The 17,530-nt window shown below is 48.2% G+C and overlaps 1 protein-coding gene across 1 annotated transcript in view; it reads left to right on the forward strand.

Annotated features, from left to right (window-relative positions):
- The window catches only part of Ret (ret proto-oncogene), a 44,121-nt gene that overhangs the window by 23,290 nt on the left and 3,301 nt on the right, over positions 1-17,530 (forward strand). Inside the window, exons 10-19 of the mRNA XM_028864068.2 lie at positions 326-445; positions 1,027-1,283; positions 3,230-3,377; positions 5,224-5,331; positions 6,271-6,485; positions 6,595-6,717; positions 8,359-8,429; positions 9,590-9,727; positions 11,603-11,702; positions 17,078-17,225. Coding sequence (XP_028719901.1) covers positions 326-445; positions 1,027-1,283; positions 3,230-3,377; positions 5,224-5,331; positions 6,271-6,485; positions 6,595-6,717; positions 8,359-8,429; positions 9,590-9,727; positions 11,603-11,702; positions 17,078-17,225 — 1,428 coding nt within the window. The remainder of the gene's footprint in view (positions 1-325; positions 446-1,026; positions 1,284-3,229; positions 3,378-5,223; positions 5,332-6,270; positions 6,486-6,594; positions 6,718-8,358; positions 8,430-9,589; positions 9,728-11,602; positions 11,703-17,077; positions 17,226-17,530) is intronic.

A 17,530-nucleotide genomic window follows, 5' to 3' on the forward strand; every position in this document is an offset into this window, starting at 1 on the left:
GACTCATGAGCTGTGGTCCACATTCTGCTAGCTCAGGGCCCACCTTCTCCCTTTGATCTATTTCCTACATCTTTACCGTTACTGGAGGATAGCCACGGATGATGCCTTCTGGGACCTCAACAGTGACTCTAAACAGTCTTGGTTCCCCCACTTCCATAGCCAGTGTAGGGGGGCACTGTGTTGAACCCCCTGCCCAGGTGAAGGAGTTTCTGAGCTTTTCGCTGGGCCTGAGCTGCTGACTCTAAGTTGAGAAAGCTGTCACAATCTGGGGACCCTGAAGTGTCAGGCCACACCAGGAGACTGAAGAGGCTGCGTCTGTCCTCAGGTGGCAGCATTGTTGGAGGACACGAGCCCGGGGAGCGCCGGGGGATTAAAGCTGGCTATGGTACCTGCTACTGCTTACCTGACGAGAAGAAGTGCTTCTGCGAGCCAGAGGACAGCCAGGGTAAGGAATGCCCCACACAGGACTCCCTGGACCTCTCCAAACCCCAAAGAGAGTTGTGAGCAAACGTTGGTGAGGTCCACCAAGGGAAGAGATTGTGGGGAGGCCCTTAGACCCAGGAGGCTCCCTCCTCCCCTCTGGGCCTCAGTTACCCTTCTGTGCAACCATGAATAGGGGTCAGAGGCCCTATAGCATCTTCTAGCCACAAGTTCTCAATGAAGGATGACCGGAAAAGCAGTTCTTCACAGTGACTTGGTCACCCTCCTGGTACAGGGTCTCGGCTTCTGGCACTGTGACACTCTGCTGGTATTTGAGTCACTCTCGGGCTCTCTGTCCAGAGCCTTTGATATTTCTTCCTCTCTTCCTATCATCTTGCGATGGCCATCCAGATATTCGTGACAGGAAGGCGGTACAGCTGGTGTGGCTGGCACACTGCCTCTGCTGTCCGACCCGGGCAGTGTGCTCTGGCCCCGGGGTTGCCACGAGAGGGTGAACAGTGGTCTGGGATAGCCAACAGGGCAGTACCTCTACCACAGCGCAGGCCCCGCCAGGCTGCTGAAACCCGCCGCTGTGCCCTGCCACAGGTCCGCTGTGTGACGAGCTGTGCCGCACCGTGATCACAGCTGCCGTCCTCTTCTCCTTCATCATCTCGGTCCTGCTGTCCACGTTCTGCATCCACCGCTACCACAAGCACGCGCACAAGCCGCCCATTGCTTCCGCGGAAATGACCTTCTGCCGGCCAGCCCAGGGCTTCCCAATCAGCTATTCCTCCTCGGGGACCCGCCGGCCCTCCCTGGATTCCATGGAGAACCAGGTGTCTGTGGACTCTTTCAAGATCCCGGTAAGGGGCCCCAAGAGGTAGGTGGACAGTGTTGGAGGATATACAGCCACATGAGCTTTCTTTACTACTTGGGGCACCCACAAATGGTTGATGTGGCCTTGCCTATATCTCCTGCCACATAGGGCTAACAGCAGGGAGATCCCTGTCCTCATACAATCACCTTCCAGTGGGAAGCTAGGCTGTGAAGGCAGGCTTGTCTAGGAAGGATATGACAGGTACTGATTGAGATGGGCCTGGCTGGGACCTGAGATGTGGGCCGTGAGGTCCCAGGGAGTGTGGGCTTGGTCCTACCTAGCAGGAGAGGTGTGAGCAGAAGCCCCAAGGGATGAGAGCAATGAGTCCTGTGCTCACATAGACAGACAGACAGACAGACAGACAGACACACACACACACACACACACACACAAACACACACACACATCTTTAGGGTCTTTCAATCATCTCTCCTTTCTTTTCTTCTATCCAGATGTATCCCTTTTGTGTATTCTTATTTTTTTCCCTTACAGCTTATATACCCCAGTAAAACCTTCCAAGCAGTATAAAAATTGCAATGTGGTTACATTTTTTAAGTGAATGATTACAATGAATAAAAGTTAAAAAAAAATAACAGCGTGTTTCCCGTATTCCTTAAATTGTTTAAGTTTTTTTTTTTAACCTCAAAACCTTTAACAAAAACATCTTAACCTAACCTTAAGTCATTATTTACCCTAACAAGTCATAGCTAAAGGTTTATTTTAGCTATGATGCACACCAAAACCTATGAAGACATCTCCCAACGTTAAGATGAAAAGAATTTGAGCTGTCCTAGCTTCTGGGACTCACTTGTTTTTCTTAATCATTAAACCTAAGCCACGTCTATATGGCTCCTCAAGAGAAACTCCTTAGTCTCGGCTGCATGACACTTCCCTTGTTCTTATTTTCTATCCTCTTCAGCTCCTGCTTTATCGGGGTGGGGGCAACACTATATACTACCTTTACCTATATTTTCCACGAAACTAACCTCTGTCATAATCCCTTAATGTATTTATTAAGAACCCTTAATAATCAAAGTTCTATTTAAACTAACACTATTATTGTATAAAATCATTGCTTCATTTAAGCAGTACAGCTTAAGAGGAAGTTATCTTCATAATAATCCCCAGGTTAAAATGACCAGTAGAACAGGATATTTCCATGAGATAATCATACTACATTAAAGACAGTGGGGCTCCCCCCCACACACACACCCATTCATACCATGCCAGATACCAGAGGAAAATGGCAGCAGCAAACATGTGAAGGCACAGCAGTAGGAAGAGACTTTCAGGAGTCCAAGCCCTCAGGGGCCTTGCCTGTCACCTAAAGCGGGGATATAGCAAAGTGGGGTGCATGGGACAGGCCATGGGAGGAGCAGCTGCCTCACATTTCAGGGTGGGAGTTTCCCCAGGGGCTCAGTGGTGCCTTTCTTTCTCAGGCAGCCACAAGGAGGTTGCTCTGAATGTTTCCACTGTGGGGAGATTCTGGGCTGAGCCGTGCCCTGAGCCATGGCTGTCTATTCAGTCCTCTAGGGGCTTTGGGTGGGGGCAGTGTCAGGGAAAACTTGGGTCTGGGCTGCTGTCTAGTCAGCCACAAGCACCTCTGGACCCACCTGGCCTTGAGGATGAGAACTTGAGACTAACTGGTCCTGGGGTATTTGATGGAGTCGGGGCAGGGTGAGTTAAGATATTGAATCCAGCCTTCCCTTGGAGACTCACTTGTGGCCTCCCTGGCCTGGCCATGGTGTCCTCGGTAGATGAGTTGTGAAGTTGTGGGTGTGGCTCAGGTGATGACCAGCTCTCTGCATGCTGACCCTTGTCCAGGCAGGGTTAGGGGTTAGTTAGTATTTAATGGCCTTGACTTCTTGCTCAACTTTGCCCAGCACACTTTTCTCCCTTCTCTGCTAATGGCCCGTCTCTACCCCAACGTAGGAGGATCCAAAGTGGGAATTTCCTCGGAAGAACTTGGTTCTTGGCAAAACCCTAGGAGAAGGAGAGTTTGGAAAGGTGGTCAAGGCGACAGCCTTCCGTCTAAAAGGCCGAGCAGGATACACCACAGTGGCCGTGAAAATGCTGAAAGGTACCTATCCGGGAGCCGCATCTGTGGGGTGGCTGTGGCCCTCCTTCCTGAGAGCCTCTGCGGGGCCCCCATTGCCGTTCTGTGGCAGCTGCAGTCTGAGCGCCCCATGGGCACGTAGCCAGTGTTCGGAAGAGGCAAGGTGCGGACCTTGCTCTCATGGAGGATGCTGTGGTACTGATCTGCACCATGTCAGGGACGAGACCAGCGCTGACAACGTTTTAAGGCCCTCTGGGATTAAACTGAGAGTTGCCAGCACCCCAATCTGCCCCATTTATTCTTCTCATCCAAGGCCACTGGGGTCTCAGTGAAGAGACCCTCTCTGTAATAACCAACCCCCCTTCCAGCAACCCTATGGGTCTTCTCTGTTCCTGTAACCAGTCATGCCCTGGGCCTGGCTCTCAGTGTGCACACGTACCTTTCTTAGACAGGGGGTGTGACTCTGACCAGAGGCTGTGGCTGCATGGGTGGGTAGCCCTCACCGTGGTCAGGTCTCCAGCCTTGTGGAGGAGGGCCCTGTGGCAGCCAGACTGTGTGGGGAAGAACTCATGTAGCTGGTTCATAGCTGAGTTCCAGTGCTATGGTCATTTCCCCGGACACTCACACCAGGTTCAACCCTCAGATTCCTGGCCTCCCAGGCCTGGCTCAGGGGCTGCTGGCACCGTCTCCCAGCTGTGTCTGTCCTTCATCCCAGACCATTCTAAATGCCATAGGCACCTGTGTGTTGCTGGCTAGCCAACCAGGAAGAGTTCATGTAACCACGTGTCCGACACTGTTTACCTCCGTATGCAAATGCCTAGTGAGAATCAGAACCAACCCTGGCTGCCCTGTGTTTCATACGATTTTGGTGAAACCTGATCATCTTCACAGTGTGCCAGATACAGTTAGGCACTCAAAAGAAGTATGGCACTCGAGCTCATTTGGAAAATGCAAGGCCTGACGTGTGGTGTGCCACAAAATGCTAATGCTGCCTTCACTCTGGTGCATTCGTGCAGGATTGCACAGTAACGGAGCATAAGCTCCAAGCATACAGTAGAAGCTTTAGAGAGGGCGGAGGGACTCCCAAGCCAATGTTGGACGGATCATAGGAGATCGGGGCTCCGTGCAGGGTCCCCCCTTTCTCCAGCAGGTGTGTGGGGACATAGGCAAGATGTCTCTCCTCCTGGGAAGACTGAAAAAAGGAAGGGGATCCCAGCACTAGGGAGGCAGAGTCAAGCAGATCTCTGTGAGTTCAAGGCCAGCCTGAACTACAGATCAAGATCCAGGACAGGCACCAAAACTACATAGAGAAACCCAGTCTTGAAAAATAAAAAAGTTTGCCGGGCGTTGGTGGCGCACGCCTTTAATCCCAGCACTCGGGAGGCAGAGCCAGGCGGATCTCTGTGAGTTCGAGGCCAGCCTGGGCTACCAAGTGAGCTCCAGGAAAGGCGCAAAGCTACACAGAGAAACCCTGTCTCGAAAAACCAAAAAAAATAAATAAAATAAAAAAGTTTTTAAAATTAAAAAAAAAAAGGAAGGGGAGTGTTCTCTGTAGGATTCTCTCTGCTGAAGCTGGCAGCCAGAGAGACATGTGCCATACACATAGGCAGTGGCCCTGGAGACTTGGGTGGGAAGGCCTGCTTATGTGGATGTTTAGCTCTCTGGGCTCTTTTCTCAGGGGTATATGAAGCTGCTGTGGTCTGACACTGAGAACTGGGAGGGGCCCTAACCAGCTGGGTGCTGAGGGCCTCCATGTAAATCCAGGCCGTGTGTCTGTGAGGGAGTGGACAGTGTCTGTTCCATACTCCGCGTGGTCACAGGGGGATCCCAAGGGCTGTAGCAAGCCCAGTTTCTGTATGCTGTGTTTCAGAAAACGCCTCCCAGAGTGAGCTCCGAGACCTGCTGTCTGAGTTCAACCTCTTGAAGCAGGTCAACCATCCACATGTCATCAAGCTGTATGGAGCCTGCAGCCAGGACGGTAAGGCTGGTCGGATGATGGGGGAGTGGGCAGCCGCCAACGGGGCTGGGACCCCCTCTTCTGCCTCATGCTATACTTTACCCACTACTTAACTCTGCTTTCCGGAGGGCTGGGCATCTGGCTCCACTCCTGGTCTGGAGAGGATCTGTGTCTGCTAGCTGAGCAGGCACCTCTCCCAGAGTTCCTACTGGAGCACTCTTTGGACCTGCTGAGGGCACTTCTCCAGCATTGGCACCCATTCTAGGGAGCGCCAAGAGTGAGCAGTGCATCCTGGTGGCCTACAGAGTAACCAGCGTGTGCTGTTCCCCCACAGGTGACCTTAACCCCAGCCCTGCAGGGAAGGATCATTGTCACCTCCTCAGACAAGGACAAGTCTGCACCGTCTGTTAGTTTTTCACGCCCATTCTTTTGCCAGAAGACTTTTGGTGCAGGTGTGTGCACGTGCACACACTGAGTGTGAGGAGGGGGCAAAGAACCAGACCTAGGCCTGACTGCACCTCTAGTTGTTGAGTTTAGGCAGGAACAGGGAGACAGACTGGTGCAGAGCTAGCTGGGGCCTAGACTGAGCTGACAGATTTGCACAAGCCTTCCTGCCTCCATTGATTTTCCCTCTTGAGCCTACAGGACGGAGGATGGAAAAAAGGAATGAAGTTCTAATAGCAGGGCATGGTAGCTCCCAGGATAGGGTTAAGAACAGTACCCACCCACTCAGGCACCATGGGGACGGACTTAACTGTACCTTGAAAGGAGCTGATGTCTACACGGTCAGTGTGGGCCCGGAGTGAGTTGGCCTTCCATAGATTTATGATCCATAAAGCCATCGGTCTGGGCCTGCCCACTTGCTGGTAGGGTAACAGCCTGCCGCCTTTCCCACCAGACTCCCTTGAAGCCTGAGGCTGACCTGACCCCATGCCCAGGGCTGCCTTTCTCCTTCCCCAGGGCCACTTCTTCTCATTGTGGAGTATGCCAAGTATGGCTCCCTGCGGGGATTCCTCCGTGACAGCCGCAAGATTGGGCCTGGCTACGTGGGCAGTGGAGGCAGCCGCAATTCCAGCTCCCTAGACCACCCGGATGAACGGGTACTGACCATGGGCGACCTCATCTCCTTTGCCTGGCAGATCTCAAGGGGTATGCAGTACTTGGCTGAGATGAAGGTGAGTGCCGCAGACATGGTGCCACTCTTGGTGCCCATCCCAGCCCCTGCCTACCCTGGCCAACCTGAGGGGTCCTGCTGTTTTTGTTTTTGTTTGTTTTCTTCTGCAGCTCGTACATCGGGACTTAGCTGCCAGGAACATCTTGGTGGCTGAAGGACGGAAGATGAAGATTTCTGATTTTGGGCTGTCCCGAGATGTTTACGAAGAAGATTCCTATGTGAAGAAAAGCAAGGTACCTGGCCATGCGTGTGCTAGCAAGTTTCCCGGGGGGGGGGGTCAGTGGGCTCACAGCTGTACTGACAGGGTTGGGTGGCACCCTTAGAATGGCTGGGGAAGTGGAAATCTATCCCGTCCCTAGTGCTTTTAGTCAGTTCCCAAGACTTCCCAATACTATAGAACTAGTCTCGTCTCTGCAGTCCTCTCTGTTCTATGGAAGAAGGCCACTGTTGGCTGTATAACTGCTCTTTTGCTCCTAGTAGAGTGAAGTGGAACAGACAGGCCCATGACCAGCCTTGTTTTGTTGGTTTATATAGGCGTCTCACTGGGATCTCTGTGTAAAACTGGGTCCAGAAATGCACCTCTGGAGTCTTGAGAAATTCCTCCAAATCCAGGCAGTGTGTGGACATCTGTTCACTGACATCATCATGTTCCCATGGTAACTGCCTTGCCTTGTCACCGGGCATCTGCTCTCCCAAAGTTCCCGTGTGACAACACAGGCATGAAAAGTTCATGGGAGTGCTCAGGGTCCTGATGAGCAGGCGTTCGAGGTAGCACACACACAGCTTTATCTGCTGCTGCCTTGCTGGAAGCGTCATGGGTTCTTTCTGTTACCACGGGTTAGGAGAGCTGTGTTTGTTTGTTACGGGGTTTCTGTGGTGACGAGAGATCTCAAAACTGCAGAGAGGAAGTAGAAGGGGCCGCTGTGCCACCCAGCAGAGGGTGTGATGGAGGCTTCCTGTACATACACACACATGCACACGTACATGCACGCACACATACGTATCTTCCAGGGAGGACTGCGGTCACAGTGGAGGTGCACAGATGTGGCATCCAGGGGCTTTAGCAGCCCCTGAGAGCCCAGGCTGCAGACTCCACAGTCAGCACTGTCAGATGCAGTCATACTTCATTGAGGGCATAATCACAGACATGTTTGAGCAATAGAAATAACGGAGGATGTATGCTTTTTAAAAAGTTCCTAAGACTTCCTTATGGAGCCGGCCTGGGCAAATGGTGAGGATAAAGGACAAGGTGTGTCCATTAAAGCTGTTGATTGTGTTTTTGAAAAGGATTTATTCGGTCAGATGCCCACACTGCTGCTGGGGGTGGGGGTAGGGAATGCTCATTCTGAGATGCAGGAAGGTCCCTAAGAGAAGAAAAATCCAGCTTTGGTACACAAACAGTTTCTTCCCTCAAGGTTTCTCAGATGAGCCTTGGTGATGGCATACCAAGTCTACAGATGGAAACTGGAAGTTGGTTTCCCAAATGCATGTGCTCTTGGAATACTAGAAAGGAATTTATCTTGCAAGACAAGCTCTTGGCTCTGTGCTGGGGAGCACTGTTCTGCCCCACTCAGGGTTCCCCAGAGCTCTTGCAGCTCTGCTATGGGTGGATTTCTTGGGCTGCTTCTTCACAGGGCTGTGGCATGTGAAAACTTGTCCTCTGGGACTGTGGATGGTTGCCTTCACTCCCAGTAGCATTTCAATAAAGCCAAAGGTTCAGGCTGGAGCCATGGCCCCTTCAAGATTGTGCATACTTGGTCTGTCCTCAGGAACTGGTACCCCATGCTCCCTCCAGAGCTGGGCTAAAGGAACATGGCTGACTATCTTGGTTACAGAGCTCAGACTATGCTGATGCCTTCTTCCACTACCTCTAGGGCCGGATTCCTGTCAAATGGATGGCAATCGAGTCCCTTTTTGATCATATCTATACCACCCAAAGTGATGTGTAAGTGTGGAAGTTGCCGTTCTGGGGGGTGGGGGTTTCAGTCCATGATGCCTGTCTCTGCAGCTTGGCTATGGGATTCTGCTAGTTCCAAAAACTCATCTGCAGTGTTGGCCCAGGCTAAGAGGTCATCAGCAAATAGCTGGGCCCAGGCAGCAGTTCTGCCAACCACAGTGGAATGCGTGGGAGTGGGGTGGGGTGGGGAAGTCATAGCCCACTTCCCTCCTGTGACTTCCTCCACCCCTTCTTCCTCTCCTCTGGGTAGGGCCTGCAAACAGCTCCTCCCATAGTGCTGGAAGGAATGTGACTTGGACAGGGCATCCTGTGATGTTCACTGCCCCCAGGCAAGGGTTGGGGAGTCCACTGCAGGTAGTCTTTTATGAGTTTGTGGACTGGTGTATCCCGAACTGGTTAAGAATGGGAGCCCATACTTACTCTTGCATCAGATGACAAGACATGATTTGTTTTTCTAAAGACAAAATACTTGTTTGTAAAAGACAAACAAAACCCCCAAATCTTGATTCTGTAGTGTTCTGCAATCTGCAGACATGCAGGTCTTGAATAGAGTGAGCTATGAAAGTAGAGATCTTTCTTAAGCAATTTTAGTAGTTTTCTGTAGTTTTTATCAGTAGTTTTCTGATAACATAATGTTGACTTAGAAGAACTGGAAAATCCAAAGAAAATACAATAGGAGACTAGTAGCCTTGAGTCACAGTAGGCCCCTCCCTCATGATGCCCCTTGGATAGCTTCTATGGTGTGCACATATATACTTTATTGCCAGGTGATACGTGTTTTGTGATATCTTTATTCCCACCCCATAGTGTTTCCTTACTACTAAATATTTTCTATAAAAGTTCTTCCAAGATTATAAAAATTTCACATCAAACCTCGAGTTCTGTTGCTGGGATCTCAAGCCCCTTTAAGTATCATTGCTCCAATGGCAACAGTGGGGGGGTGGTTTGAGCATCCCAGGGGCTGGTCTAGGTAGGCAGGTGGACCTTGCCCAGCTCTTGTTACGCACCTGCGTGTGCAGCCAGAACTAGGCTAAAATCCCTGTGTATCATCCACTTAGGCATTGGAGGCTAGAGACACAAACATCTAGGGTTCACCAAGGAGGCTTCAGGGGCCAGGAAACTGCTTACTGGTTCCCTTGCTCCCGCAGGTGGTCCTTTGGGGTACTCCTATGGGAGATTGTGACCCTGGGGGGCAACCCCTACCCTGGAATTCCTCCTGAACGACTCTTCAACCTTCTGAAGACGGGCCACAGGATGGAGAGGCCGGACAACTGCAGTGAGGAAATGTGAGTAGACTTTCATTGCCAGCCCCTCTCTGATACTCCTGCCCTGGGCCCTGGAATGTAAAACAAGCGTTCATTCTCTTCTCCTTCCCACGAAGCCCAAAGCCACTAACCCTGAATAAGGTGGGTGATGTGGGGCAGAGGTCAGACAGCCATCAGCGGTTATGAGATAGAAGTTGGGGCCCCTGACCACAACCACATGAGGGCTGGTGGAACAGGCAAGAGCCAAAGGTCTCCTGAAAAATGTGTGGGAGGGCGTGTGTTAGGGAGGTAAGGTACAGAGGTGGGCAGAGCCAGCCTCAGCCCAAGAATCCCAGAGCCATTATGCTTTATACCAGGCAGTTAAGTCCAGTGGGAAGAGGGGCATTAACTGGAGAAGATATTCTGGTACATTCATGCCAAAACCAGTGCCCAGCTGAGAGCAAGGTTAGGCACACCAGGGCGGGAAGATGCCTCGTTGAGCACCCGGGCTGATGGCTTGTCACCCAGCGTAACACCTACATCACAGCTCCAGAGAGCTCAGCCACGCCCAGCTCCTCAGGAAGCAGAGCTGTGGGACAGAGCCAAAACTGATAGCCAGAAACTGGGTTTTTAAATCTTTAAGTTCTTGAGATTCCATAGTGGTATGTAATGCAGTATAATCACACCTACCCCTGTCCCCCTCCTCCAGCTCCCCCACATCTCTGCAACATATCCCCTTTCCAATTTCATGTCTTATTTTTTGGATAAATCATGAAGACCAATTAGTGCAGCCCATATGTGCACGGGTATGGGGCCTCCACTGGAACATGGGAATCTTACCCATGGCCACACCCTCCGAGGAGAAAGATTCTGCCTCTCAAAGAGATTCTCCACTGCCAGTCACCCCCCAGTAAGGGAGAGGGCCTAGAGATCATCCACCCCCTCGATGTCAGAATTTTGACTGGCTTGATCTTACACTGGTCGTCTGCAGGTCCTCACAGCCACTGAGTTCATGAGAGCGACAGTCATTCCATGTCCGGAAGACAGCATTCCGTAGCGCTCCTCCCTCTTCTCTGGGCCTTACATCCTTTCTGTCTCCTCTTCTGTGATGTTCCCTGAGCCTTGCTTGGGAAGAGTGGACATTGATAAGTAATGTCTTGATTAGGACTGAGCACTAACGGAGCAGAGTTTCTTATTCTTGGCACCCTGACTAAGAATGCATGCTTCCCTCTGTTGACTGCTGCTCACTGCAAAAGAAAAAAGAAGAAGCTTCCCTGACCAAGGCTGAGCCCAGGTCTATGGGGATAAATATGAATTTTTTGAAAGCAATTTGACAACATTACCATTTAGCAAAATAACAGCACCAGGTTCTACCTTAGGGCCCAGGACCTCTCCAGTCATGGGCTTTTGATGAGGATTACAGAACCAGGCTTGAAATTCCCACCTGGGGAGCAAACCTCAAACCTAGTCAGAAAGTTGTGATGGCCTGATATTGTTTATTTCCACCCCTAAGAGTCTTCAAGTACAGGGTTTTGTTCTTCTTGGTTTTGGGGATTTTTTTTTTCAAGACAGGGTTTCTTCATGTAGTTTGGTGCCTGTCCTGGATCTCCCTCTGTAGACCAGGCTGGCCTCGAAATCACAGAGTTTACAACCACCTCCCGGCTCTTTGTACAGGTTTTAAAGACTTGGCTTTCTACTCAGTCACCATAGTGAGTACAGGTTCAAACCCTGTTTACTCCTGTTGATGTAAGGAAAGTACGATGAACCCCTCTGGAGAGAAGGCCACCAGAGGGCCGTGCCACATTATCAGTGCCATGACCTTGGGCCCAGTGAAGCTCAGAGTCGCAAATGGTGTGGAAAGAGCCTAGAGAGTGGAGACTCGCCTGGGTGTCACCACCTGCCTGTGCTTCCCTCCAGGTACCGCCTGATGCTGCAGTGCTGGAAACAGGAGCCAGACAAGAGGCCAGTATTTGCTGACATCAGCAAGGATCTGGAGAAGATGATGGTCAAGAGCAGAGTGAGTCCCAGAGTCACTGCCATAGGCTCACGGCGGGATGGTAGTTTGAGGCTCTCAGTCCCCACTCTAGGGCCAGAGGAAGATGGCTGTGCTATCCCAGAGGGCAGGCAGCGGGTGAAAACCTGCCCTTCAGGCCAGTCCTCTTGGGCCTTCCAGTAATGATAACATCTTGATTTCTAGCTTGTCTTCGGGCAAGAGCTCTTCACAGGCAAGTACTGGAGACTATTTCAGAATTCTGGCACCCGGGAATGTGAATGTCCCCTCAAGGGCATCTTCTTGTCACCACATGTGACCTACAGGAATAGGAATCCGGGCATGTCAGGTCTTCTGGATTTGAAGAAGTTTATGTTGTCCCCCAGATTTTATTAACTGGTCATTTAGGTTTCCAAAGCCTGGTTATGAGCCAAACACAACATGTGGGAGTAGTCAGTCTCTGTGCTGTGGTGAGAAGGTTGATTGGTTTTTGCCTAATGTTTCTTGAGCAACTGTTTGTACTGTTTTGTACTGGATGCTAGGGAGACAGGGAAACAAGAGCAAACAGCTGTCCTGCTCACACTGCTTCCATAGACCTTGTCATCATCTGTACTGAAAGTTACACTTCTTCAAATTCCGAAAGCAGAAGTGCACAATCTAGGCTCCAAGGAATAAAATTGAGCAGTTTGGGTTGCTGGAGAGACGGCTTAGCTGGGAGGAGCAGCTGCACAATTGGGAGGACCTGAGTTCAAATCCCAGCATCTATTAAAAAAAAAAAAAGAGCCAAGTGTGGCCAGTGCTATGAAGGACAAGGACAGAAACAGGTGGATTTCTGGGACTTGCTGAGAACCAGCTCCAGATTCAGTGAAAGCCCCTGTTGGGAGGAAGGGATTTGGTGGAGACATCCCACTTAGGGCTGAGTGCGTTCAGGTCTCTCATGCTCTGCGTATTGTCTGGCTGTGGGTCTCTGTATTTATTCCCATCGACTGCAGGAGGAACCTCCTCTGGTGATGATTGAGCAAAGCACTCATCTATGAGTATAGCACAATGTCATTAGAGGTCATTTGTAGACCTTTAGTGGAATAGTAGTATTTAGTTTTCTCTTAGATCCCTGGGCTGTCTGGTCTCAGGTTCTCGGTCACCCAAGCAGTGTTCGGCATGGGTTCCATCTCGTGGAGCGGGCATTAAGTCAAATCACTCATTGGTTGGTTGCGCCCACAAGCTTTGTGCCACCGTTGCCCTAGCATAGCTTGTTGGGAGGACACCATTGTCGATGGAAGGATTTGTAGCTGGGTTGGTGTTTACACTTCATTGGTAGTGAGCAGAGTACTTTCCAGTACCACAGGTTAAAGGCTTAGGCAGGCACCAGCTCAAGGTCTCCATGTTCAGTGAGTTGTACAGGTATTGTCTTCAACAACAGAACCCTGCTGACTCTTTGGGGAGACTATACTATAGCTTTGGCAACAACCTGGGTTGTTTGGGGGTTCCTGTTGGACCCCTTTGGCCAACAACTCAATTAGATGTAACCCATTCCTGGTACTGGAGGCTTCATTTGGTGACAAGAGATAGCCAAATGGGGTTCTTTCTCCTCTATTATTTGGCAATTTCATTTATATTGCCTTTATATATATACATATATATATATACATATATATATAAAATATATTCACACACATATATATACACATATATATACACACATATATATACATGTGTTTTAGGAAGCTTCTACTGTATTAGGTTTCCATACTTAGCCCTCTACTGGTCCTTAATTTTATCTATCTCCTCCTGTATTCTCTCCCCCATCTCCTCTTCCCTCCCACTCCCTGTTTGACCATCCCATTCCAGCCCCCACCCCTGTCTATCTATAACTATTGTATTTTTTGTCCTAGGGAGATCCTTCCCTCCCCCAGGCCACTTCTCGATACCAAAGCTCTGTGGTTCTATGGATCATAGCTTGGTTATCATTGACTTAACAGCTAACATCCACATATAAGCAATATGTACCATATTTGTCTTTCTGGGTCTAGGTTACCTAACTCAGGATGATTTTTTTTTCTAGTTCAATCAGTTTACCTGCAAATTTCATGGTTTAATTTTTTAATGGCTGAGTAATATTTCATTGTGCAAATATACCACATTTTCTTTATGCATCTATCTGCGAGGGACATCTGGGTTGTTTAAAGATTTCTGGCTATTATGAATAGAGCAGCAATGAACAAGGTTAAGCAAGTGTTTCTGAGGTAGGACGAAACATCCTTTGGGTGAATGGCCCAGGTAGATAGAGCTGGATCTTGGGGTGGATCAGTTCCCAGCTTCTTGAGGAAACTGCCGCACTGATTTCTATAGTGGCTGTTCAAGTTTGCACCCCCACCAGCCATGGGTAAGTGTTCCCTTCCTCTACATCCTGACCAACATGAGTTCTCATTTGTCATCTTAGCCGTTCTGACAGGTATAAGATGACATCTCAAAGTAGTTTTGATTTGCACTTCCTTGTTCACTAAGGATGTCGAACATTTCTCTAAGTGCTTCTCGGCCATTTGAGTGTCCTCTTTTGAAAATTGTCTGTTTAGATCTGTATCCCTTTTTCAAATTGGGTTATTTTGTTTTCTTCATATACAGGGTATTTTTAGTTATTTATATTTTATGTTTACCTTTGCTCTTTATGAGATATAGGGGTGTAAAAAGCTTTCCCCATTCTATAATCTGTCGCTTTGTCTGAATGATGGTGTCCTTTGCTATACAGAAGCTTCTCAGGTTCATGAAGTTCCATTTATTAATTGTTGATCTCAAAACCTGTGCTAACAGTGTTCTGTTCAGGAATTATTTGCCAAATTAACTAAAAAGAGAGAGAGAATATCCAGATTAACAAAATTAGGGATGAAAAGGGGAGTGTAACAACAGACACTGAGGAAACTAGAGAGTTATAAGGACAAATTTAAAAACTTGTACTCAATCAGTATGGAAAATCTAAAATAAACAGATAATTTTCTCAATATATATCACTGCCAAAGTTAAACCAAGATCAGATAAGCAATTTAAACAGACCTATAACCCCTAATGAAATAGAATCAGTCAGTAAAAGTCTCCCAACCAAAAAAATATCCAGGGCCTGATGATTTTAGCATGTAATTCTACCAGACTTTCAAAGAAGAGTTAATGCCAATACTCTTCAAATTATTTCATGAAATAGAAAAAGAATGAAAATTGCCCAATTCATTTTATGAGGCCACAGTCACCCTGATACCTAAACCACAGAAAGACCCAACAAGGAGAGAGAATTACAGGCCAGTTTCCCTTATGAATATAAGTGTAAAAATTCTCAATAAAATACTTGCAAACTGAATCCAAAAGCACATCAAAAAGAATACCCACCATGATCAAGTAGGTTTCAACCCTGAAATCCAGGGATGGTTCAACATGGGTAAATCAATAAATGTGTAATCCACCATATAACAAACTGAAAGACGAAAACCACATGATCATCTCATTAGACACAGAAAAGACTTTTGACAAAAATCTAACATCTCTTCATGACGAGCCCTGCAGGGAGGAGAGATACAAAGCACATACCTCAGCATAATGAAGGGAGTGTAGAGCGTGCCTATTGCCAGCATCAACCTAAATAGAAACTCAAAGCATTTCACTAAAGTCAGGAACAAAAGTTCTCCATTCTCCCTATCTGTTCAGTATAGTACTTGAAGTCTTAGCTACAGCAATAAATAAGACAACTGAAGGAAATCAGAATGATACAAATGGGAAAGGAAGAAGTCAAAGTATCTTTATTTGCAGATTATACAATAGTATACATAAGGGACCTGAAAAATTCTGCTGAGAAACTATTACAGCTGATAAACACTTTCAGTGAAGTGGCTGGACACAAAATTAACTCACAGAAATCAGTAGCTCTCCTATATACAAATGACAAACAGACTGAGAAATCAATCAGCGGGAAAAACACTTTTCATAATAGCCTCAAATAATATAAAATATCTTGGGGTAACTTTAGCCAAGCAAGTGAAAAACTTGTATGATAAAAAAACTTCAAGAAAAAAAAAAAAAGAAATTGAAGCCGGGTGGTGATGGCAGTGCATGCCTTTAATCCCAGCACTCGGGAGGCAGAGCCAGGCAGATCTCTGTGAGTTTGAGGCCAGCCTGGTCTACAGAGCAAGATCCAGAACAGGCACCAAAACTACACAGAGAAACCCTGTCTGGAAAAAGAAAGAAAAAGAAAAGAAGGAAGGAAAGAAAGAAATTGAAGAAGATATTAGAAGATGGAAAGAGCTCCCATACTCATGAATTGGTAGGATTAATATAGTAAAAATGGCCGTGCTACCAAAATCAATCTACAGATTCAATGCAATCTCCGCCAAAATTCCAACAGATCTTCACAGACCTTGAAAGGATAACTTTCAGCTTCATATGGAAACATAAAAATCCATGATGGTTAATCCTGATCAATAAAAGAACTGCGAGAGGTATCACGATATCCCCTATTTCAAGTTGTACTAGAGAGCTATAGTAATGAAAACAGAATGGTATCGGCACAAAAACAGACAGGTTGATCAGTGGCATCAAGTTGAAGATGCAGACGTAAGTCCACACATCTGTGGACACCTGATTTTTTTTTATAAAGAAACCGGAAATACACACCAGGAAAAAGCAACATCTTCAACAAGTGGTGCTGGTCAAACTGGATGGCTGCATATAGAAGAATCCAAACAGATCCATGTTTACCACCCTGCACAAAACTCCAAATGGATCAGAGACCTCAGCATAAAAAAAAAGATAGAAGAGAAAGTGGGAAACAGCCTTGAACTCATTCACACAGTTTTGTTGTTTCTTGAGAAAATCTTCCAGATCTGTAGGTACAGGGTGGTTCTAAGCATGAGTAAAAATAGATACCCAAACTACAGTGTTGAGAAACCGCCAGGACAACATCGGAACTGTCTACATTGTTAAGCAGTGCAACATAAGTAGCAAGTGCCTGACACCCTTTGTTCATGGGAGCTGAAGCCTGTATCTGTGCCCTGGCATAATACTCTGTAGAATGCAGGGGTCCTGGGAGGGAAGCTGGAAAGGAGGATCCATTGGATTGAATCCACCACTTGGCACACTGTGATTTTGCAGGAATAATGTGACCACAGCAGTTGCTTTCAGACCCAAGAGTACAAAAAGAAGCCACTTCCCCAGTCCTCTGCTCTTGGCTGGATTAAGGAACCAAAATGCTGTACCTCATGCCACCCTCCTGGGTAGAAGGCTGTGGTCTTACAGAGAGGCCAAAGTACAGGGTAGGGACACAGCCAGAGCCTCTGTCCCATGAGCATTATCGGGCCCTGAGTATGTTTAAGAATGGTCCAGGGTCAAAGATGAGTGGCTATCTCTCTTTTTCTCTCTTCCAGGACTACTTGGACCTGGCAGCCTCCACCCCGTCTGACTCACTGCTTTACGATGACGGCCTCTCGGAAGAGGAGACGCCCCTGGTGGACTGTAACAGCGCTCCCCTCCCGCGCTCCCTCCCTTCCACATGGATTGAAAACAAACTCTATGGTAGAATTTCACATGCATTTACTAGATTCTAGCAACGCTGTCCCTCCTGCACCATCCCAACTCTCTGTAATGCTTTTTAAGAGTGTTTCTGATCCTAACGAAACCAAAGCCTACTCTGCACCCTTTTCTTTGTAAATATCTGACTTGGCATCCAGTTTACATTCAGGCATTTTGCAGCTATGTCTTTCTAAAAGGATGTGGAAATAAGTGTCATTACCACGCAAGCCCAGCAACTTAAGATGACACAGGAGACGAGGATTAGAGCAGAATTCTCAGGGGACATTGGGAAGCAACTCGGAGTACTT

Source organism: Peromyscus leucopus, chromosome 3 (assembly GCF_004664715.2).
Source record: "Peromyscus leucopus breed LL Stock chromosome 3, UCI_PerLeu_2.1, whole genome shotgun sequence".
Lineage (NCBI taxonomy): Eukaryota > Metazoa > Chordata > Mammalia > Rodentia > Cricetidae > Peromyscus > Peromyscus leucopus.